Source organism: Nansenia antarctica, assembly GCF_963989245.1.
Source record: "Nansenia antarctica genome assembly, chromosome: 2".
Lineage (NCBI taxonomy): Eukaryota > Metazoa > Chordata > Actinopteri > Argentiniformes > Microstomatidae > Nansenia > Nansenia antarctica.
The window spans coordinates 54,393,287-54,418,310 of NC_137675.1; the positions used below are offsets into that span (position 1 = coordinate 54,393,287).

The following is a 25,024-nucleotide window of genomic DNA, read 5'->3' on the forward strand; positions in this document are numbered from 1 at the left end:
CACACACACACACTCACAAACAAGCTGGAGGTAGAGAGGTAGAGAGGTAGAGAGTTAGAGAGAGAGAGAGAGGGAGAAAGAGAGAGGGAGAGAGAGGGAGAGAGAGGGAGAGGGAGAGAGAGACAGAGAAAGAGAGAGAAAGAGAGAGATCAAGAGAGAGAGTAGAGAGGTAGCCGCAGGGTTCGAGTTATGTGGGAGCCAATGGGAGCTGAGCTCCCATAGAGATGGTCTGAGGCTCTCTGAGCTCCCATGAAGGCAGTAAAATCAAAAATCTGTGGGGGTCGCTAATAATACATTACCACAACTATTATTTGATCAAAATGTCAATGTAATGAATATTATTTAATTTATATTATAAATATTGTAAAATAAACACGTTTTTCAAAAGAACTACGCGCACCATTAATCTCCTGTGAATGACAGTATGCCTTTGACTGCCTGCACTTCACCACCAAGACACCATGGGGCGCAGTAGAATATTGTGCAACAGCAAAAGGTTGATTAATCAGCTGTGCGGTAAACCGTTGGAACACACAGTGCACAGCTGATTAATCAATTAAACCAATAGAGTGAGACACCAGTTGCCTTTCAGGAAGTAGTGAGATCGTGCACCTAGCCTATTATTGAGAAGCAAACATTCATTAATTAGCTATACAGGAGTATATACATACAGTAGCTACCATGCCGCCCAAAAAAAGGCCACTGCTGCCGACCGGGTCATCAAGCCTAGAAAATGTCGGGTTTTTATCAAAGAAACCTGCTATGACACCTAACGTTAGCCCTGCTGCTACTACTGTTACTACTACTGCTGCTACTACTGAGGACTCTGCTACCTACTGAAAACAGACCACTCAGCCTACTGAAAACAGACCACTCAGCCTACTGAAAACAGACCACTCAGCCTACTGAAAACAGACCACTCAGCCTACTGAAAACAGACCACTTTGGTCTATCTTGTCTCCGTAAAGGTAAGGTGGCTTTTACTTTTTACTAACCTAGTGTACTAACCTAATGTATTTTTCGCTCCTTCTGTATAGCAAAAATAACACAATTATTGGCCGAGATACATGTGTGACTATCGCTTTTATAGCTGTTGTTTCATGTGGGGCTGTTGATGTGGTGAAATGAGTAGCCTGCAGCTGTAGCGTCAGGATATGTTGGGATTTGAGGATGAGGATGATGTTTCTGTACCGGTACCGTTTTTAAAGTATCGATTTGTCACCGGTATCGAATAAAACCCAAACTGTACCCAACCCTAACTATGTTTACATGCCAACTAATTAGCTAATTCATTTCTTTCATTTAGAGCTGAGGGGAGCAACAGAGAGACGGACAACAGGACAGCAACAGAGAGACAGACAACAGGACAGCAACAGAGAGACAGACAACAGGACAGTAACAGAGAGACAACGGGAGAGGAGAGCAATAGAGACAGAACTGAATGCACTGAACTTTTTTTTTATTATTTGCATTATTAACACTGTTGTGTTATTGTGTTATTAAAGTGTTTAAGTGTTTTATGGTAAAGCATTATGAGTGGTGTGTGTGTGCAGGGTGCTCGTGAGTTGTATATTTTGGGGAGGGGGGAGGCTTGTGTATGGGGGCGGGGGGTCCTCACACAAAGGAGTAGCCTAGGGCCACTGACCACCTTAATCCGCTACTGCCTATAGCTAATTAAAACTTGTAAGTCCCATCGCTGTGTGGGCATGATTCGCGCGTGCATGAGAACATTTCGCACTGTTATTTTGGAGACCCCCACAGAGTTCAGCTTATAACTCGAACCCTGGGTAGCCGCCAGGGTGTTGATCAGTGCCCACCTCCCTTTTTCTTTTCTTGGACACCCTCTGTGCCTGACCGGCAAGGACTCTGTTTTTGGTGTCTGTGTCTCTATCCCTTCTATGTCTCTTCAGAGAGGTTCCCTCCTCTGAATGGGAGCCACCATCAGCCACCTCCCTTGCTCTCTTCCTGGACACCTTAGTCTGTGCCTGAGGTGCAAGCACCCAGTTGGTGGCCAGTTGGTAGTCCACAGGTAGGAGAACTAGCGACCTTTGAAAGTCTCCTATCGTCAACATTTGCCGTCCGCTTGGGTCGCGGACACGGTCCTGGTCATCCAGAGGAGTTCCTTGAGAGTCATTCTTGGACAGCCATCTGGTGCCCGCTCCACCTCAACATGGGCTCTACCTCCATGACTTATGATCTCCTCTGGTTCATCATCCTCATCATCAGATATGACGATCATGGCTGCAGCAGCATGATTCATAGACACCCTCCCCCGAGGAGCCACAGAGGAAGAATGACCTAAGAGCATAACAATAGTCAAATAACATGTTATAGCATATTCACATTTATTTATTTTTAGCTTTTTTCTATCCTTTATTTATTTTGGTGTCCCATTAAAAAAGCACATTATTTTTAAGTTGTTACTATATCTTTTTTTAATTCCACCCCATACAATTCTTTAGAAAAACATTTCTAGTATCAAAGTGAACAAGTCATTCACTAACCAAACAAAATTGATCTAAAGGTCAAGGCCCAGCTTGAGGAAGGGACCTCCTCTTCCTCTTCCTTCACCACAATCTGGCAAGAGGCATTGTGCTGCTGGCACTCCACTTCCTCCTCTTCATCATCACTGCTTATCACCACAATCTCCTCAGGCACATCATCGTCATCATCATCAGATATGATGATGAAGGGTGGAGCAGCATGATTTCTAGACACCCTCCCCAGAGGAGCCACAGTGGAGGAATGACCTAAGAGCATAACAACAGAACATAACATGATAAAAGCATATTCACATTTATTTGTGTGTTATTTATTAGTGGTTTATAAATGCCTTATGGATGAAAGTTATTATAAAGTGTTAATGTGTGTTAATATGTTAACACATTGTTTCTTAATAAATGTAATTACTTACCAAGTTGTCGTTGCACTTGTCGTTGCATTTCTATGAAACAGCAAACTCGTGATGGTGAATATATCAAAAATCGTGTTAAAGTCGTGTTGTTGTGATAAACCTGAACTCTCTCTCTGTAGCTTTTATAGAAGTAGAATGATGTTGCCGAGCAACAGTATTTAAAAATTAACGTTTACCGACCTGCCCCACATGCGCTTGGCGGATTCCTGCTCCATTGCTTTGCTGGAGCCAGCAAAGTTTTGGGCGCAGGACTCGGTGTGTTCCTCCTTCCAGGTCTTGTAGTCCTCCTTGGTGACCTTTTTGTCCTTGACAGCCGTGGCTTTGAGGACACAAGAGTGGCAGTAAGTTGACAGCACCTCGTAGTCGATGACTAGCCCGGTGAGGATGTCAATACAGACCCCGATGCCATAATGTGAGGAGAACCCCCTCTTCTGCCAGGTTCCGTCGAACGATACAGAGACGTCGATGACAGCGTCCGGATCCTCCTGCAGGAGCTCTGCCACATCTGGGTCGGTGTCGGCGTAGGCCTTCCGCATCACCTCTCTGGTCTTGTAGAGGCTCTCAAGACCTCTGTTGGTCTCTACGGCTGAAATAAAAAGCAAAGCAAATCACCAACTCTTCATCTGAAGTTTTATTGATAAAAAGTAAAGATGAGAACAAAGAGACTGATGCATTTTATTGCCATTATGTATATATATATATATATATATATATATATATATATATATATATACATTGTGTGTCTTGGCCCTTAACCCAGAGTGTTGTGCATATTATTCTGGCCACTGAGCTGGTGTACATCCTTCAACAGGTCTGCAATCTGTTCCTCCTGAAGGTAGCGCTAGCGAGCTGGTCCTCACGGACCATCTTGCATTTTTTGCAAGAAAAAAAAGAAAGAAAAAAAAACGATGAAGAAGAGGAGGAGGAAGAGGATGGCCTTCCTCACTCCATTGGTCAACAATGGTGATGGGCCAGGATGTAGGTGTTCCGAGGAGAGGCCTCCTCTTCCTCGCCTTCCTCTGGCTCCTCTTCCTCCACCTCCCCCTGCATTGTTAAGCGCGTCAAGCACGACCCGTCTAGCTCTTGGGCTGCTTCTTTGCATTGCAACGCGAACACTCCTACGCAGGATCGTGCTGATAACGCGAAGGTCGCAGGTTCGATACCCGTACTGGCCACCATCTATAACAACTCCCCCTCCTACTTATGGGAAACGGTTGTGTTATCACAAAAAGTGATAGCGAAATAGCGAGCAGCTCCTCACGGACCATCAGCATGTTCCTCAGGTCGTTGACCTCGGCCTGCAGCTGTGCACTCTGGTCCTGGCTCTGGACGATGAAGTCCTCCAGACGTTTGGCCATCTCCAGCTCCTGCTCCGTCACCTGCTCCACCCCCAGACACAGCTCTGACAACTCCTGGGCATGCTGGGAAAATGTGACCATCCTCCCCAGATCCTCCAGAGGTAATCCCTGTTCAGCATCCACAAGAGGACGGAGCCCTTCCACAGGGGCCTCCAGGTAGGCCTCTGGTAGCGACGGGGACTGCATTTTTGAATAGCATCAACATTTTCCTCCACGTCCACTTCACCACTCTTTCTCTTCTCTCTGGCCAAGCGGAGCTGCATCTGCCTCTTTTTGCTGAATTTTACTTCCATCTTATGTTTGTTTTCTTATCGTCTCTAACTTCTCTAACTTATCTAACTTCTCTAACTTCTCTAACTTCTCTAACTTATCTAACTTATCTAACTTGTCTCTAACTTATTAACTTATCGTCGTTGTCTTATCCTCGTAACTCCACTGAATCAATCGTAACTCCACTGAGTCAATCCTTCTGCGTCACATGGGACACGAGAACCAATCACATTCGAGAATTCTCGCATCAACCAATAGGATCGCGTATTTTCAAAAAATGCAACCTATCTATTTTAGTGATTGGTTGCTGATACAAGGGGCGTTGTATATTTTTTTTGCGACCATTTTTACCGAGAGAAACAGATCTATCCAACGAGCCCAGGGTTGCCATTATTTCAGGCCCTGTCCACACCTATACGTGTTTTTGGTATATAAAAATATTACCGTCCACACCAGCATGTTTATAAACAATGTCTGTATCCACATGCATACGCATGAACGCAATATAAACGCTGTCATTGAGCATTCCACACCAGTAGTCGGCGATATAATATTATCCCCATAGCCCCGCTGGCCAATCAGACGCCTCTGTCTCTCTATCCGCTTGTTAAGTCTGACGTCAAAAGTGACGTTTAGCCATTTCCGAGTCCAAACCAGAAATTCCCCGCACTAGAGTACCTGTGAACTACAGCGGTAGAATGACAGTTTAATCGTTTTTTTAGACTCGGATCTATTCATACAACAAGGGACACAGCACTTTCCCGTTTTCTCCATATTGTCAGGGTATTTGAGCCTCGGAAAAGCGCTATATAAATATAATTTATTATTATTATTATTTCGGCATTTCGAAGACAGAGCCTCAGCCAACGTTGGACCCGGAAACACGTCACGACTTAACAAGCGGATGTTCTCGATCATTAACCGTGCATTTATATGTAAACAGGTTAAAAGTCCAGTTAACAGTGAAAGAACTAGAAGCACTTTGTACACATGCATTTTCCTCGCTTGTGTAGCCTCGATCACCGTTGCCTGTTGTAAACATAGTAGTTACTGGTGCCAGGATATGACGTTGGAGGGAACAGCAAACAGCTGCAGTGCGCATGATCATAGAAATCTACGCGCATGATGACGTGACAAATACAAAAAGCTCCGTCCATCTCGTCCACACGTCAAAAATATAAGGCGAATATACAGCGTTTTTAAACATCTTCGTTTTCAGAGGGCAAAAACTCGTTTGCGTCTGGACGAACCCCCCAAAACGAATATAAAAATCCACGTTTATCAAAAAAACTTATAGGTGTGGACAGGGCCTGACAGCAGCCGTTTCGGTAAAGCTGTGCGTAAAGTACTAACTTTTGGCGAATTTTTGAGGATTTTACGGACACATGCACCACAATCAATTAAAATAAACAACCAAATGTGTTTTTGTCGACGTTTTATTGTCACTAATATGAAAGAAAACATGTTTAGGAGGCAAAAGAGCACCTCATCTCAAAATCGAACGGAAAAAGGGAAAATTGCAGAGGGAGCCAGACTGTCGGTGGGGGATGGATGACGGGCTGATTACGGACAGGTGTCAGTGATGACGGGCTGATTACGGACAGGTGTCAGTGATCAGACTCGTTATCCTGCTGGTCTATTTAACCTGTGTGTTTGTTCCCCCGGGAGAGTGAAGGAGACGGGGGAAACCTGCTGAGGTGTTGGAGAGAGACAGAGAGAACGAGGGAGAGCTGTTCTTTATTCTTTATTATTTAGAAAAGACTCGCTCAGCACGTCAGTGACGTTGCTGAGCCGTGCTGTACGCCAATTAAAAACATATTTACAGCCGTTCCTCTGTGCCTAGAGACTCCTACAACAACTGAGTTGATTCAGTGAAGAAGTCCAATGCCAGTTGAGCATCATTGAACTTATAGTAACATGACATCAATTCTACTTCTGAGTAAAACCTGCCAAGAAAGATGGCTCATTAAAATGTTTGAGATTTCTTCTCAAGGCCACATGAGATTTGTTATTTTCTAAGCGAATGCTTCTGATACCCACCTAATTCAAAATACGAAATAAACCTAATTCAAATACTCCACTGGCTACAATTTTGTCAACTTTATTGCTGAAAATCAGATCAATCAATCAACACTTTGAGCTGTCCTTGAAATCAGGCCTAGTGGGTCTCAACTAACAATTGAGGTTCGGTTTAGGTTCCCACGAACATCTGAGATTGAATTAAACTAATTTAAGTTAAAATCACCAGTTATAATAAGCTCATCGCCTGTATATTGGGCAAGTAGATCCCCAAGTGCTTCAACAGAATCCTTTCCAGCAGATGGAGAACAAACAAGATAGCCTGATAAGGCAATATCAGTGTCAGATATACTGATTCTTTTGAGCCATGATTCACTCGAAACAAGAATATCTGGGTCGGTTTGTACTACAAATATTTAAACCTGATCTAACTTTTTATATAAATGTCACGAGATGAAACGGGACCTAATAATAGGATGGGAAGTTCGCAGGCATGTCGATTAGACACAGCTGAAGTGGGTTAGCTGATGAGCGAACTAGTCATGGGATTGGCTGTTGTACCCTTTTAAAAAAAAACTGGGTTTAGGTGAGAGAGTGAGAGGAGAGAGGGGAAAAGGATTACGTGTGTTGATGTGAATGGACTGTTGGTGATGTTCTCTTGGCGTGAACTGTGAGTGAGTGGCTAGTATTAGTGCCACACTATTAACCAGTGTTACGACCCCATATGTGTTCTAGTGGATACGGGGTGTAACAATTAAATAAAACCGGGGGGACAAGAATCAGAGGAGAAGGGAAATAAAATAAACAAGATTTATTGTACAAAGGTAACACAAACAGGTTTCCGTGAAACTCTTAACTGAAAACTACTCTATAAAAAAGGAGAGTGAATGAATCTACACTATTAATAATAAAGAATAAAGTAAATTAACAGGCCTTGTGGCAATCTAATCTAAGTAACCAATCAAATACAACTAAGACTAAACGACTATGAACCTATTAATAAACACAAAGTACAAAACTAGGATACAAAACTACAGCTGTAACTAACAAAAGAAACCAACACAAAACAACTATAAAGTTGTTGTCTGGCCCACTGGCACCAACTGAGTGTCTCTCCCAGGCTTGTATCCTCCCTCCACCCTTGATTGAGGATTGAGTAGTGATGGCGAGATCAGTGGCGTACCGCAAAATCCCGAGGCCCACCCGCAAGGTGGCGGCGGGGGCCCTTTCGCAACGGAGGTTAACTCAAACGGATGTTGCGGTACATTTATTTTAAGGCTGCATATAGCCTACTACAGCATAGACCGTTAGTTAACCCTAACCCTACTACAGCATAGATAGACCCTATGGTTGGCCTGGACAGCTATCAGCTACAGCGCGCTGCCCGTTTGTTCAGAATGACACTGTGTGTGTGACTGTGCGGACATATCCATACACAAACGGCAACAAGAACAGACCGACAGGCTACACACCACCCCGAGTTAATTTGATTCATAGATTAATACATATCTCTAATACTATCAAATAATAGACCATTCTTTACTTAGAGATGACTCCATAGACCCTGACACTGGACTGCAGCTGTAATGTGTATTGAGATTATAATGTAGACTGTGTGGAGAATGAAGAAGGAGTCCTTGAAATGTTCTCAAAACATTCACACAAGAGACGTTCACTTCAGAACCCCAACTCAAATGTAAAAGTGCTACAGATTTATTATTTTATACAGATTTATTTTGTTGATGAAATCAATTCACACATGGATTATAACAGACTAAAAGTGGATTATAATTATAATATTATAGTATAACACACTTTACATCTCTTCTCTTCTTCTTGTTGTTCTTCTCTGTGTTATCCTGGACTTCCTGTACCTCTGCCTCCTCTCCTCCCTTCACTGTTACCAAGGTTCTTACCTTTAACAAAGACCAAAATGTCCTCCTCCTGACATTAGTTTGTGCGAAGTCCTTCACTATGTAACATAGTATAGTTTGTTAAATCCATTTGACGTGCGCGCAGGCTTTCAATGCTGAGAATCGCTAGTCTGGAGGGTGTGTCCTGGGATGGTGCTTCTCAGATAGCTTTTGATAATTTTTAGTTTTGAAAACGATCTCTCGGCCGGGTCAGCCTGCATGCCAGCTGCAGTAACACTGTCCTCCACAGCGGTGCAACAGGTGCATCCACGACGTTCGTCCCTGACCCAGTGCTAATACCATAAAGTTTGTATTGTAGTGCCGAGAGACTGGAGTCGGAGGCGGCGTATCAAATGACAAAGCTAAACGTTTAATGAAGAACATGAACGATTGTCAACAACACACTCAAGCAGTAACTGAATAAACAACTCGGATACCACGCACTTAACTGTCCGTGCGGAACAATTCTCCCAACCCACCGTGGGTGAATTATGTCAACCCACCACAGTATCCAATGTTAGGGGGCCCCCCCGCGGTGCGTCGCTTGCGGGCCCGTCTCCTACGCCACTGTTCATTCCTCAAAAGCAAGTATTCATGTCAATGAAAGTGTCAGTGTCATCAAAATGAAAAGTCCTGACACCATTGTTTATGAACAAGATAGTCAAATGGCTTTGTCATGTTTTCATTATGACAGTTCACTCTGTAAGTGTTTTCCAATGCAAAAAAGTCAAATCTTGGTGACACTACCTGAAAATGCTCAAGACAGTACTATACACTATTTGCACAGCCATTTGAAATCTACAGTGGGTTACACATTACTGTATTTAGTGAGGTAAATGAGTACAAGACACTGAATACGTATGTTTCACATTTTTACTGCATATGCTCTGCAATTCTAATTTGTTCACAGCATTGTGCAAAAGAAAAATACAAACTTATTTACAACAAACATAAGAAACACCCTTTTGGTAGAGCTGTGCACAACTGTAAACTATATTGCAGTACATATTGGAACTGAATTGGAACATACAACATAGACAGTACTGTAAATCATTCATTCACATCCAGACGTTCCTGTCTGTCTGGCCACATATTTTCATCGACATCACAGCGAATATCATCCCTGGCAATGCAGCGAGGAAAGTACCTCCTTGAGTGGCGAATCCACCCTCTGCAGGACTGTGCTGTGATGTCATCACATGCTGCATCCATGGCCGCTAGCAAGGCCATTTGGGTATGTGGATGCCGGTCATATACCTTCCACCTCCAGGCAGAGAAAAACTCCTCTATTGGATTCAGGAATGGGGAGTAGGGAGGGAGATATTCCACCAGCATCCTTTCATGTGCTGCAAACAGATCTGAGTGGTGAAAACGCACATTATCCCATACAACAACATACTTGTTCAGATGGTCTCCATTTAGACCCCTCTCATTCTCAGGGATTATGTCCCTGTAAAGAATGTCTAAAAAAGTCAGCAGATGTTGTGTGTTATATGGACCAAGACAGGGTGAGGATGCCGTTTTCTGAGATGGCTGCACACATTGTAATATTCCCTCCTCGTTGGCCTCGGACATCAATGGTTGCTCTCTGTCCAATGCGATTTCTTCCACGCCTTCTACCTTTTGCCAGATTGAAACCCGCCTCATCAACGTATATGAATGTGTGCAGCGGTTCCCTGGCCTCCAGCTCCAGTACACGCTTTATCCCAGAATAGAGAGAGAGAAAAAAACTATAAAAACTTTTCCTGTGTAACATAATGCATATTGGACAACATATTGTACTGTCAGGTAAGTGCACTGCATGGCACTACACAAAGTAACCAGTTTACAGCACTGGACATTAGAGTATGCATAGAACACATAAATGTTTTACCTGAACATACTGGTGACGGATCTCCTTCACTCTGTCGCTGTTCCGTTCAAATTGTACAATTGTTTCATGCACATTTCATTTCTCCTGAGCACTCTGTCAATTGTAGCGATTGAAACGGATTCAATATTCCCAAAGATATTGTCATCCTCTATAACAGCGCTTTGTATCTCTCTCAACCTTATGGCATTGTTTGCAATCACCATTGCACAAATGGATTCCTCTTGTTGTGAAGTAAAAAGGGGCCCTTTTCCACCTCTGCGAGGTTGTCTTGCCTTGTCTTGTTTATGTGTTGCAGAGTAAAATTACAGTAATGTACAGTAAACATGAGATATACTGCTTTAACCCATATTACTGTAGTGTACAATAACAGTGCTTCCCACTTGTAAAATGCTACAGTACCATACTGTAAATATGGCAAATCTTTACTGTAACACTACTTTACACTACAATACAGTAAATCTGTGCTGCAGTAAAGCTGTAAGTCTAAATGTAAAATGTAAAAAGTGACAAGTTCTTGTCCCACTGTAAGCTTCATGTATGACACAATGACAGTAGTGCAGTGCAGATTGTTTAGTGCTGAATTACTGTCCAATATACACACCTGTTTTCCCGACAAAATGTTTGAATAATTGAATTTACAGTGGTTCTCCCAACATTTGGCTGCACCCTTCGACCTGCCTCAGCCATTGTGAGGCCGTGATTGACAACATGGTCCACAATTGTAGCCCAGGAATCTGCCTATGTACCTGGCCTCTTCTTCCTCTTCCCCTGTTTTGTCCCCTCCCCACATCCTCGCCCCTCTTCCACGATGCTGACCTTCTATTTATGTGTCACAGTATTGTCAAAATCAGTGGAGGCTGGTGACTTCCAGAATTGAGGAGGCCAATTTTTTTTCCGCTTGCTCGCTTCACTCGCGATGGAATGTTCCCTGTTCTTCTTATCTGTCTTTGTTAAAAATTATTAATTTGTGTTTGGCGGTACTGAAGGGATTGGGACACTCTCAGGATGGTGGATGAAGCAGCTTTTATTGCCTGCACAATGGGTCATCAAATAAACAAAACAATTGGCATGAATCTCTGGTCCGCCTGCAGCAGCTATTGTCCCTTCTGCTCAGGCTCACAACATTCACAACAACATACTACATACAATCAATGACATGTCAAAAGCACTCAAACACTATGTCAATCAGACACACAACATACAATTCAGAACAATACTTCATCCATTTCTAATATTTATCCTGCAGAACAGCACTCATACACGCGTGTGGCGGATAAAGGTACTACACGGAGGCCAGGCCTCCTGTGCCCACCCATTTTCAGTGATTTGGCCAATCACATATTGCCATGAAAAAAATTGCATTACATTGACTTCTATGAGAAACCACTTTCCTAGGGGAGGCCTGGCCTCCGTGTAGTACCCTTTTCCGCCACACGCGTGTATGAGTAATAGAAACGGATAGGGATTCTGGCCTGTAGGTGCTTTACAATTGCATTATTGGGTTTTAGCCATGGAAAAGATTTATGAACAAAACGGAAATAATATTAATATAAAACATTTTAAAATATGTTGTTTGTTAAATAAATAAAAAATAAAAAATATAATTATTGCTTTTTTAAATCTCTCTCTCTTCTCTCAAATGATTGGGGAGGCCAGGCCTCCTCCACCTCTATGGAGGAGCCTCCACTGGTGCACAGGTGGCACATGTGCATCCATCTACAATGGACGGAAACATACAGAGAGGCAGAGGAGGAAGAGTTCTGCACTTTTCTCCCAACAACAAGAAGCACTCATTGTTGACATGGTCCTTCAAAATAATGCCATCCGACTCTGTGAAATCCAGCAGAGAGTGATTGAAGACAATGTCAACTTTGATGGTGTCCTCACATGCAACAGACAAGTGTACAGAGTACCCTTTGATCGCAACTCTGCAAGAGTTCTAAGATATCAGCATGTGATCTGTTATGTAGGACTAGATGTTGATATCCCTCGATAGATACATACTTAAGGCACCGATGAGACTCTGTGGTGTTCAAATGAGCGATGGCATCCTTTGGGTTGTCAAGTGGGCGCCCTCCTTCATGAATGTTTCGCTGATAAGCCCACGACACCTCCAGAGGGTTCAGCAGTGAATCCCAGCGTCCCAGGTTCACTCCCTAGATGCGATCAGCTCATTTGAACGCCCGGGTCGAGTCCTTTCTCTTCATCCACAGCCACTGGCTCCCCTTTTCAGCAGCCCTGGAGAGGTCCTTGATTGCCTGCCGGTGGGCCTTCCCTCGCACTCCCGTCTCCCTGAGTAGCCTGGATGTTGAGGTGGCTACGAACCCTCTGCAGCTTACTTCCACTGGGCGTACCTTCGCTGTCCAGCCTTGTTGTTGGGCATCTGCTGCGAGTTCAGTGTACCTCAGCCTCTTGTGCTCGTAGGCCTCCTCCACTGCACCCTCCCAGGGCACAGTGAGCTCGATGATGTAAACGAGCTTGAGCGAGGCTGACCACAGCACAAGGTCTGGTCGCAGGTTGGTGGATGCGATCTCAGCTGGGAAGCAGAGTTTCTTGTCCAAGTCTGCCAGCAGCTTCCAGTCCCGTGCTCTGCCCAGCTGCCCAGTGTCTGGTCTTATGGTGGTGAGGCTGGCTTGACCCTCACCCTCCCGAACAAATGGTGCTGGCTGCCACCGGGATGACGGGGGAGGAAGGGCGTTCACACTTGTCCGTTGACTTTCCAGCACTGCTGCAAGACACCTTAGCACCTGGTCGTGCCGCCAGGTGTAACGGCCTTGGGTAAGGCTGGTCTTGCATCCCACTAAGATGTGCTTCAGTGTTGCTGGACTTTGACATAGAGGGCACGTGGGGTCTTCGCCATACCACTGGCTTAGGTTTGCAGGAGAAGGCAGGACATCAAAGGCAGCCCTGATGGTGAAGCTCGCTCTGAATGCCTCCATCTCCCACAGATCTTTCCAGGAGATCTTCCTCTTTTCCACTCCTTCCCATGCCATCCACTGCCCTTGCTTTGCCTGCGCCACAGCTTGTGCGCGCCTTCCTGCTTCCTCTTCCCGACGTACCTCCTGGACCACCAGCTTGCGTCTCTGAGATGGATTGGCCTTGCTCCAGGCCGGTGTACTAATCCCGAGGCCAAGACCACTCCTCCCCTCCTGCACTCGGCCCACAATGTCCCTGTGTCTGAGTGCTGCCTTTGCCTGCTCAGTTGCAGCCAATGGGGTCCACTTCCTCCCAGTGGCCAGGATGGGGGCAGCTTGGACTACAAATGGATCATTCGAATCCAGACGCATCATCTCCAGTCTGATTTTGGCACACTTGTACTCCTCTGTCAGACTGGAAATGGGCAGGTGTAACATCCCTTTGCCGTAGAGCCCAATGCTGCTGAGGCACCTGGGAAGGCCAAGCCACTTCCTTGCATATGAGTTGACCAGTCTCTCCAGCTTTTCCACCTTTGAGAGAGGAACTTCATAGAGGGTTAGTGGCCACAGGAGACGTGGAAGTAGTCCATACTGCATGCACCAGAGCTTCAGCTTGCCAGGAAGCAGGGTTCTGTCGATGTTCTCCAGGCCGCTGGCTACCTCCTTCCTGAGCTGCTCTACTTGCTCTTTATCTTTGAGGGAGGCATCATACCAACGACCTAGGCTCTTCACAGGCTTCTCGGAGACCGTTGGAATCGGTTCTTCGCCAATGTGGAAGCGGTGGTCTGACAGCTTCCCCTTGACAATGGAGATGCTTCTGGACTTGCTCGGCTTGATCTTCATGCGAGCCAACTCAATGTTTTCCTGGAGCTTTCTTAGTAGCCGTACTGTGCAAGCCTTGGTCGTGGTGAGTGTTGTGAGGTCATCCATGTAGGCTCTGATCGGCGGCAGCCTCAGCCCAGGTCTTATTCGCTGTCCGCCAACCACCCATCGAGAGGCCCGAATAATGACCTCCATGGCCAGGGTGAAGGCCAGCGGGGAGATGGTGCAGCCGGCCATGATTCCCACTTCCAGATGTTGCCATGCTGTGGTGTACTCTGCTGTGGTCACGCAGAGCTGGACGTCCTGGAAGTAGGCTTTGACAAGGGTTGTGAGAGCTGGTGGGATCCTGAAGTAGTCGAAGGCTGTCCACAGGAGGTTGTGAGGGACTGAGCCAAAGGCATTGGCGAGATCCAGGAACACCACGTGGAGATCCGTTCCCTCCTTCTTGGCGACCTGGATCTGATGCCAGATGACACTAGCATGTTCGACACACCCTGAGAAGCCTGAGATGCCTGCTTTCTGGATTGACGTGTCAATCAGGTTGTTTCTTTGCAGGTATCCTGCCAGCCTATGAGCGACCACGCTGAAGAAGATTTTTCCCTCGACATTTAGAAGGCTGATCTGCCGGAACTGTCCGATTTCTGTTGAGTCCTTTTCCTTGGGGATAAGGATCCCTCCGGCTCTCCGCCAGGACGTTGGTATCGCCTTCTTTTGCCACACAACTTTCATCAGCTTCCAGAGGAATTTCAGGACATCTGGTGCGTTTTTGTAGAGCCTGTATGGAACTCCGTTGGGACCTGGAGCTGACGCGGCCCTTGCTCTTCGCACAGTGTTGTCTACTTCACTCCACCTGGGTGGACTGATATCTAGTTCGTGCTCTGGTGGATTGACTGGTGGCATGTCAGGTGGGAGCGTGACCTCTTCCTGGTGTCGGTCATCTGTGCAGCCCTTTTTCAGATGTTCTTCCAGGTGGGCCTTTGCCACTGAGAGACTTCCGCTCTTCTCCTTTGTGAAGAGAGTCTTCACAAATTTGAAAGGATCTTTGTAGAAGCGTGATCTTGTTTGCTCCTTCCTTCTGCGCCTCTTCAGGAGGTTTTCAGCTCTCCTCAGTGTTGCAAGCCTGCTCTTAATCTCTTCCTGCAGCAGGTTTATTCCCTCCTTCTCCTCCTCTGTGGCCTTCCTCCATTGCTTCTTCAGCTGCCTCCTCTCCTTGACTAGTCGGTCTATTTCTGTCTGCCTTCTGGACTTGGTGGGAATTGATCGTTTGCCTTCGACCACTCCGAACTGTTCCACTCCATAGGCATAGATGAGGTTGCCCATTCTCTCCAACTTCTTCATGGTGGTGCCTCTGATCCCTTCTAGGATGTTGCAGAGATCAGTGTTGACCTCCTTCCACAGCGTCTTGTTGCAGGACTTTGGCCACTTGACTAATGGCCTTCGCCCCTGGATCTTCTTCTCTGCTGGTGGTCGTGATGTGTTGGATTCAGGTTGCTCTCCTGTGCCTTGTTCTTCCTCCTCTGGGACAGGGGTGTTGATGTCCTGCAGACTGTGGTGTGTGTCCTGCTGCTGAACTTCAGTCGACTGACTCGGCCTGCTTCTCAAAAAGTAGCTGTCGATGCGACTTCCCTGTTGACCCTTCTTTAGGCACCCTTTCTTGCCCTGGTGGATCTTCAGGCCATGGGTGGAAGTAACCTTTGTCCAGCCACATACGCAGTTCTGGAGCGTGTGTCCTGCTGTAGCTGTCGGAGCCTCAGGTATGCTGATCATCAATCTCGTAGTCTGTTCCGTTCCTGTGTTCGTTACCGGGTTGTCTGCCGATGAGCCATCTTCCGCCCCCGCTCTCGCAGGCTCAGGGGGTATTTTCTTCTTAGAACTTTTCGTAGCCAAGTTTGGGTGGGACCCATACACTGTTCGTGCTGGATCCCGCCGCCACGGGTAGCTAGCCCATGGCGGCCCCGTTGGGGTCTATTCCCTCCTGTCAGCTGTTTTTCCATGCTGTTGCAAGGTCTTTCCCTTGTTGCCAGCTGCGCTTTCACAGCAGTCACTGGTTCACCAGATGATCAGATCTGTTATGTAGGACTAGATGTTGATATCCCTCGATAGATACATACTTAAGGCACCGATGAGACTCTGTGGTGTTCAAATGAGCGATGGCATCCTTTGGGTTGTCAAGTGGGCGCCCTCCTTCATGAATGTTTCGCTGATAAGCCCACGACACCTCCAGAGGGTTCAGCAGTGAATCCCAGCGTCCCAGGTTCACTCCCTAGATGCGATCAGCTCATTTGAACGCCCGGGTCGAGTCCTTTCTCCTCATCCAGAAGAGTAACCTACACACACTTTCAGCACTGATGCTTCCAGTACAATTCTATGCTCCAGTACAATTCTATGCTACTAGGCCTACTGTTACTGTAGGCTAGTAGTTGCAGTTGCTACGTTTACGGTACTGTAAACTAGGATATTCTTCATACTGAAATGTCACTTTGTGCCGAAACAAGAAACCAGAGCAACATTTTTGTTCAAGCATTGAATCGTATTAAAGTTCACAATATTAACATTTTCGAATCTTGAACGTAACTCTACTGTCGACTCCCAGGTCCACTAATCGATCGTTGCAGACAGAGCAGCAGGACATCGAACTCTCACCAACTTGACAGGGTCAGACATGGCTTAATCGAGCATGGAAATGAGTTGTTTCTGCAGATGACCTTCTTTACACATCTTCCGCTGTAATTTTCATTCGATTGGCGGACAAATGTCAAATTGATTATCACGAACGGTGACTATATTTCTAAACATATGCTAGAATGATACTTATAGGCCTGACAGTAATCGAACAATAAGAACCCAGTGTTCTATAATGCTGGTCCAGTCATTAATTAAGAATGGGTCACAGTGTAGCTGTATTGATAAGCTACACCAGTGTTATCATGACATTGTAACATTGCAAAATAGCTTCTATTAAATGTTCAGTATGCATGCCATTACTCCATTGCAAGGCACATTATCGTTGCAAGGGAAGTGACTAATGCACGCGCCCTTTTCTCTTTGGTTGAAAATGATTGCATTTGCATTGAGGAGGTTGACTCCGTGTGGGGTAAGCGGAACATAACATCAGTCTAATAGTGATATTGATCTGCCTGTTAGCTTGAGTAGTTAAAACAAAGAAGGTCTGGATCCTCTCGGCTATTATTTGGAATCAGATGTACCACATCAAAGCCCTAATGAGACATGCATTACTGCCACAATGCCCTATCAACAACACTATCTTTCCTATTCCCAGGGTCCCACACGGCGATCTCTGCAGCAGGTGGTCCGAGTGTCCAACTGCCCAGTGAATAGACAATGTGTTTACACCAGCTCCTACATGACACAAGCTTCCTCAGTTCTACTGCTCCCCAGACTACCAGCCTCCAACAGGCTGCTGAGCCACAGACCACTGAACTGCTCTGCCGCTCGTCCCTGCCAGGGTCAGCCAGGGGCCCCAGAGAGAGTGGACACGGAGAGGGACCAGAAACGCCTCAGTATGAAAGTCCTCACTCAGGCGCCCAAGCCCGCACTGTACCTGGGCTTATCTGGCCTCATTCCATTCCTAGCCGCCCCTGTCTTTATGGCCGTGACACAGTCCTACTACCCTGAGGTGGCCTATGCACAGGTGGTCTACGGGGCCTGCATCGTGTCCTTCCTGGGCGGGGCCCGCTGGGGGTTTGCCCTGCCTGAAGGAAGCCCGGCCCAGCCTGACTGGATGAACCTGGGCAACAGTGTGGTGCCCTCCCTATTGGCCTGGATGGCGTTGCTGTGCAGGGACAACATCACAGAGGGAGCCCTGCTGGTCGTCATGGGACTGGGCCTCTCCCTGCACTACGACCTGGTCCTGCTGCCCGGATACCCTGGCTGGTTCAAAGCCATGCGGACTATCCTCACTCTTGTGGCTACCTTCTCCTTAGTGGCCACACTGACACTGAAGAAGATGTGTCCAGAGAAAAATATCAAGGCGCTTGAGAATTGACAAGCTATAGTGGCTAGGGAGCTTTCAATAATGACAAAGACCAGACTTTAGTAGCTGTATTTAAGTTGCACTGCAGTGAGATCTCAAAAATCATTGTGACTGAAAAATACAGTGTTTCTCATTGGTTTGGCTGCAAAGGCTCACCTGAGCCCAATACACTTCTGTAAAAATGGATTATGTAAAATAAAGATATAATAAAGACAGAGAGAGACATTTCATAGATATGTGTTTTCATTTAATCAATGTGCTACTGATGACATTGAAGTACATCAATGTGTGAGGGCTAAAATATACATTAACTTTGTTATCTAGTGATGTTGCTGAATGAAGGGGATAAAAGCTAATAATTCCAACCTCAGTGTTTTAAAACAGTGTTTACTGACTAAAAAGGCACACATATTTACAGTTATACAATGGCTGCATTTCAGCCAACGAGCATTGCATTTGAACATAAATACTGAGTAACCAGTACCAATTAATGCCACTTTTAAAACATTTCAACATCAGTGACTGTTTTTACAGAAGACGTAGCCTCAAATGCACAGCAAAGCATTTTCAATAACAATTTCACATGAGGACCATATAATGTAGCTTAAAGTAGCTTCATGTCAAGTAAGTGGGGTACAAGGTTTAATACGTCTCAGTGTAAACAACTTAGAGTAATAAGCCCCTCAAACACATTGCCATCTACTTTCAGTCCAAAATGTAACGGATAACCCACTTGAAATTTAGAAAACAGTTTTGGTGTTAATTGCACTGTGAGAGATTAAAGGTGGGTCAAAATAATATATAAGTCAAAGTGCACAGGTCGATCAGTTCATATCATGTCAGAGAAAAGAGTGACATTCTCATGAACATCTTGGAGCACCACTGTATGACGAAATGGTGCAATGAGACTTCTCTCTGTCAATTGAGAGCCATATCTTCACTCATTGAAATTAGGCTACATCCTGAAAGTGCCACAGTTCAGACACACTTGCTAAAAGATCACAGTGCACAATAGAAGCAATTTACCTTGCAATCAAGACACACTGACACACCTCAGAGTAACTGACAGAGTGCTAGGTTGCCATTTTGGCTCAGTGTTCAATGTACAATGTCTAGTTCAGCAATATCAGCAACAAACAATCAAACATTCTGTAAATCCACCAACTCAAAGCCTACGGAAACAAGTGCTATTTGACTTTGAACAGCAAATTCCTCTACCAAGAAAAAGGCCCTCCGTTTTTGCTCTGTAATGAATGAATGAATGAATGGACTTTATTGTCATTGCTACAGTACAGGTACCAAACAACGACATTTAGGAGGGGTGGCTCCCCTGGTGTTAGGAAAGGGGAAAAAAAAAACACTTTTAAAAAAATCACAAGAAGGGAAGAAGCTGGTTTACATAAATAAAGGCTATGTACACAATCCACTGGGTAGTCATATTGCACAATGGTATTGTTTCACGTTATTTAAAGTGTCACAGTTTGCAGGCTTGAAATGTACATGTTTGTGCCTCAGCACTACACCTGATTTTTTCAGATGCTGAGCATAATGTCTTGTACATGATCAAGTTTCCACTGTAGCTCACACTTCACTGGCTGGCTGAGGGTACGATGTGTGTGGTCATGGATATGGGAGGTGGGCAAGTAGATTCTACTGTGGCGTCCTGCCACTGTACAACATCTAAATCCATTGCTGGTGAAGGCCATGTTTCAAGCGAAATAGTAATAATGTGTTGGAGGAGGACTCTTCTGTGATATGGCTCTGGATGGAAACAGTGGACCTGTCTCTCAGAGGACGGCCACCCCTCCATCACAGCGGCTGGTGATCATGTTGCCGATCTCAGTCCAGGTGTCCAGGTGGGGGTCATAGATCTCCACTGAGTCCACAGTCACGGGTGGTGAAAAGTCTCCGCTGGTGGCCCGCCCCCCAACAGCGTAGAGCAGACCATTTACGGCTGATACGGACACCCCCGCCCGCGCCACCGCCATAGGTGCCACCTCCACCCACTTCTCCTGTGGAAGGAAAGACACATTATGGTTAAAAGACACAGTCACAGTCTTTGTACTAGCGCTCCATCGTTTTCCCAATCTCCGATCCGATCCAACCACCTGCAAGAGCACAGTAGTGAGGTCACATGATACTCTATTCACATCTACTTCCATGTACTGCATGTCCCAAGTGACAGGCTGGTGTTTACCTAGTGCGTAGAGCGCCCCGTGACAGGGGCAGACGCCAACTCCACAGCGTGGGAAATTCAAAGAGGCTACTGCCGCCCACTGCTTGGTCACTGGGTCATATCTCTCTGTGCAGTCGAATATCATGGAGTCCTCCCTGCCTGGGCAATAGCAAACGGAAAGCACAATTATATTATGTCAAATGGAAATTCCACTGTGAAATATCGACATGTCAAACATGTATGCATACAGTATGACTGATTGCATTATGGCACTTGTACATCGTTTTTGTTTTTACTCATGAACTTGAGGGACCACCATCTGTTGATTTCCACACTGTATAACGAAGTTGTTCTACTTCTACCTCTCACAGACAGACAGACAGACAGACAGACTGAGTGCACTGTCTCACCTCCAACCACGTAGACCATGCCCTCCAGCACGGCCACACCCAGCCCACTGCGGGCCTGATGCAGGGAGGACACAGTGGTCCAGTATCAGTGATGCCGGTAACGAGTTACTAAGTAACGCGTTACTCTAATCTGAATACTTTTACCAGTAAGGAGTATTCTAACGCGATACTATTTCCAAATCAGTAATCGGATTAAAGTTACTTATTCAAGTGGCTGTGCGTTACTATTGCGTTACTACCTCATAACTTAGGCTAAATGCAGTATTTCTTTGTAATGTTCGATAGTAAACAAACATTTCTCGCGTCTTGGGGAGTGACGTCAGTGCTCACGTTTTCAACACGAGGTTACTATGGAAGGCCATGCCCGCAAAAAATGGCTCTCGACTATCGCGAGATTGCAGCAGAATCGCTCACGTGTATCACCATGCTGATTGCACAGTGTAAACAGAAGCGTAGCCTACACAATGGAGCGAGAACAGAGATATGCGTTAAATAGCTGGAAATATAAGGATTATTTTGAGTTTGTGTCAGCAAAGGATGACAAGAACATAAATGTTGATCATTGATAAACTCAGACTCACCCAGTTTAGGATTAGGATTATATTACGATCATATCTGAATGGTCAGGGTAGGTTTTAGGTTTTGTGAAACCACTCCTTGCTAGTTACTGTTAAATAAAGATTATATTTATTTTATTGTTTAAAAACAAGTATTTATGTTGGGTGAGGCAAAGAAAGACTCTTTATTTTGTTGTTTTAAGTTATTGTTTAAAGTTTAATTATGTAATTTAAATTACTGTTCAAATAAAGTGAGTTTTGGCAAAACCAGTTTTCATTTTTATGTTGCGGGGGGGGGGGGGGGGTCGGGTGCCTAGGCAGCTGCCAATAGTAACTAAAAAAGTAACTAGTAATCTAACTTAGTTACTTTTAAAATCAAGTAATCAGTAAAGTAACTAGATTACTTTTTAAAGGAGTAATCAGTAATCAGTAATCAGAATACTTTTTCAAAGTAACTGTGGCAACACTGTCCAGTATTGACTGAAGGAGTCAAAGCGCTCCACACAGCTGAGGGCTCTCCCGTCACACCAACGGACGCCCTGCAGCCGAGTGTAGCCTCCTGAGAGGGCGAAACCAGACGTGACGTGAGAGTGTTTTTACTACGCAAACGTAGGGAGATGAGGGCTGTATTGAAACTTGATAATCAAATGATTTTACAGGAACAACAAAGAGTTCTCCCCGCCACTTTTTTGGGTAAACAGCTGAGGGATGGGGCTGGAGAAATGTAACACATCTCAAATTAATAGACTGAGCTATGTATGCTTGGGCTCAAGAATTAATGGCTACAAATGTTTATTTTATTTTTTTATTTAACCTTTATTTAACCAGGCAAACACATTCTTATTTGCAAATGCAGCCTGACCAAAAAGCAGTGGCTCTTTGGGGGGGGGGGCTAGAAAGCTAGAAATAAAACAAGGTTAAGTAATACAATAAACAATAAAACAATACAACAATAAAACAATAAAACAATGGCAAATACAGATGCATTAAAATACTAACAGTCAGAGAGAGGGGAGAGAGACGGAGGAGGTAGGGGTGAGGAAGAGCGGAGGTGAGGGATAGCGGGGGTAGTGGAGCAGGGGTACTTAAAATGAGGCAGTGATGGGTTATGGGATGGGTGAGAGACGGTGATCAACAGGTGCATTGATCGACTATGGTTCGCTGCAGGATTTGTTTGAAAGCAGTGAGTGAGGTGAGGGCGGTGAGTTTGAGGGTGTTTTGTAATGTTAACAAATCATTAATTTAAATGTCCAAAAATGTATATACCAATCCCAGACTGCCCCTTTTAAAGTTTACCACAGAGGCTTACCTATGGCATAAAGACATTTCCTGGCTTTTCTTCTGGGCCTCATCCTAGCAGGCTGTAACAGACTGTACATCTTATTCTCCTTGGGAGACTTGGGTCACCTCTGTGTATTCCCTCAGCAGAGTCTGCAGTGCCACCCGCAGGCTGAAGTCAGAAATGCCTGCAAGGAGAAATTAAATGACTAGTCAGTCAGTTTAATGCATGGAATCATCCAGTGCTGTCAAGTCGTGAGTCGTCAAGGTGAGCTCCAGGCTTCTCTGTGTACTGCCTCTGAACTGTACTGTGGGTCTCAACTACCTTCGATGTACTTGAAGAGTCTCTGTGGGGAGAGCAGAGGGAAGCGTACAGGATCCAGCACCTCCACCACATGCTTCTTCCTCTTGGCCACGTCCTGCAGCAGCCAGTCCATGGCTGCCGTGAACACCTGGTACTCGTCCTCAATCCTCAGCTCCTCGCTGCGCAACAGCTTCACCAGTTGGTCCTTCGACAGGCCCCAGAACTCATCAGACACACACACCTAGACAGACAGAGTTTCTTTGAGTTTCTTCTTTTAGTTTTTATGTGTTGGCTTGAACGTTTTTTTACTGATTTAAAGATGGGATATTCGTTTCTGTCATAGCTACATACAAAGTAGATTAAAATGAGTGGTAAGGAGATAGATCCTGCCTTGGAGAAGTCATTTAGGAACTTAAATATAAATTAAAAAATAATAGAAAAGGAAGATAAAGGGAAAGAGAGGGATGAGGAAGGAAAGAGAATGTTGCACCTGCAGGAAGTGGACATGGATGTAGTTCTCAGTGAACTCCAGCATGTCCAGACAGGCGATCTGCTCCAGGAACTGGTAGACACCAACGCAGTTAGATGGGTCCATGTGGCCCTTGAGGAACTCTCCACAGATGGACACCACCTCACTCAGCTGCAGCATGTCTGCTGCCACCATCAGCTCCTGCATGTTCTCCACTGTCACGTTGATCATACCTAGGGGGGGGGGGGGGGGGGCAAGCAGCTCAGACTTCATTCAGAGAGATGCACACAAACAAAGAAGCTATCCTACCATCAATCAAAATAAGCATCACCTAGGCTATATAACATGGTGGTGCAATTCATGTGTATTAGCTTTCATTCAAACACACTAATGTAATGAATGAACTAATGTCCTATGCATGAATGATACCAACAATATATCTTTCTCTCTAATCATTGTGTATACTGTCTGTGGATGGAGAGCATGTATCCTGTCAGGACCTGTGTATACAAACTCCAGCAGGACCTCGAAGACTTCGGCCTCCACTCCCAGGATCTGGACCTCCTCCTTGTCAGCCTCACTCATCCCCCCGGAGAAGAGGGCAGAGAAGTAGGGGCTGCTGGCAGCCAGGACCAACCTGTGCACACTGAAGACCCGTCCACCCACCCTCAGCCTCACGTCACAGAAATCTGTGCGGAGCCTCATCTTGTTCATTTGGGCCAGTATGAGTCGAGCATAGCGGTCAGAGGCATAGAGAGCCTGCTCAGGGGACCCTAGAGTCCCCACAGCAGCAGCGGTGTCACCATGGCTGCTACTCCAAGAGATGGAGGTAGAGGCAGGTGGGGAACGAGGTGGACCCATTAAGGACATGGTGACTCAGTCACAGAGACAGGGGCTGTGGTGTGTCCACCCACCTACAGCTTCATGGCACAAGATTCTCTAAGCAGACACGTCATCTGACTCTATGGCAAAAAGGAAGACACACATGACTGTGACTGACACACTTTCAAAAGTCACATTAAATTATTCATAGTTCATTAAGTCATAGTAATACATGGAGCAAAGATGTGGTGCTATTGTTTAATCGTGACTTCAGCTTGAGTGTTTGTATATACAAGACATTGTGAGGGATATGTGCTTGTCCCTATTGAGTGCAATTGATGCATTATGTAGACTGTTAACTGTTTTCTCAACAGATCCATTTGTGTCATTATAGTCTTTATTTTTGTACACATCATCATCTGATCTGGTTCAAACTTGCACATGACACATTTCCTTAAGCAAATTTCATATTTCACCTAAATAAATAAAGTAGCAATGCGTAATAACACAATAGCTCATCCTAAATCCATAGTTTTAGTCTAGCTGCAGAATAACAGACTTGTATATTTAGGTGGGCTAAAATCAGACATTGTGCTGTAGCTAAATAAGTATAATAACATAAGAACATATGATCTTTACAAGATGTGCAGCAGCATCAGTTGTTTAGGTGTGTCTCTCTCTCGCCACTAGTGATGTGTCCTTCCGTGCCGACGCTTCGTAGCGTGTGTCGAGTAACCGAGGCAGATTTTTGTGGTGCGCGTATCGAGGCATGTGTTGATGACTTATGGCAGGGGTCGGCAATTAGGTTTGGCCTCGGGCCAAATTTTTTTTGAGCCACTAGATGGCGGGCCAGAACATAATCAAAGGCTAATTTAAGTAATTGATTGTTAAAAAATGTGACACGTTCTAATGCTTTGACTTTTCTTTCGA

The 25,024-nt window shown here is 45.3% G+C and overlaps 1 protein-coding gene and 1 pseudogene across 2 annotated transcripts in view; one reads left to right on the forward strand and one right to left on the reverse strand.

Annotated features, from left to right (window-relative positions):
- Positions 1-24,142, reverse strand: part of LOC308150274 (actin-binding protein IPP-like) — a 121,251-nt pseudogene extending 97,109 nt beyond the window's left edge. The window contains exons 1-4 of the transcript in view: positions 23,773-24,142; positions 23,294-23,505; positions 22,825-23,044; positions 22,531-22,687 (exon numbers count right to left, since the gene is read on the reverse strand). The product of the transcript in view is annotated as an actin-binding protein IPP-like (transcript). The remainder of the gene's footprint in view (positions 1-22,530; positions 22,688-22,824; positions 23,045-23,293; positions 23,506-23,772) is intronic.
- LOC308151740 (transmembrane protein 69-like) lies at positions 17,329-18,171 on the forward strand (the record flags this gene model as incomplete). Its single annotated transcript, XM_080524649.1, has 1 exon — positions 17,329-18,171. One exon carries the CDS (start codon positions 17,329-17,331, stop codon positions 18,088-18,090), a length of 762 nt encoding a protein of 253 aa, XP_080380775.1. The 3' UTR covers positions 18,091-18,171.
- Positions 24,143-25,024: the final 882 nt, after the last annotated feature.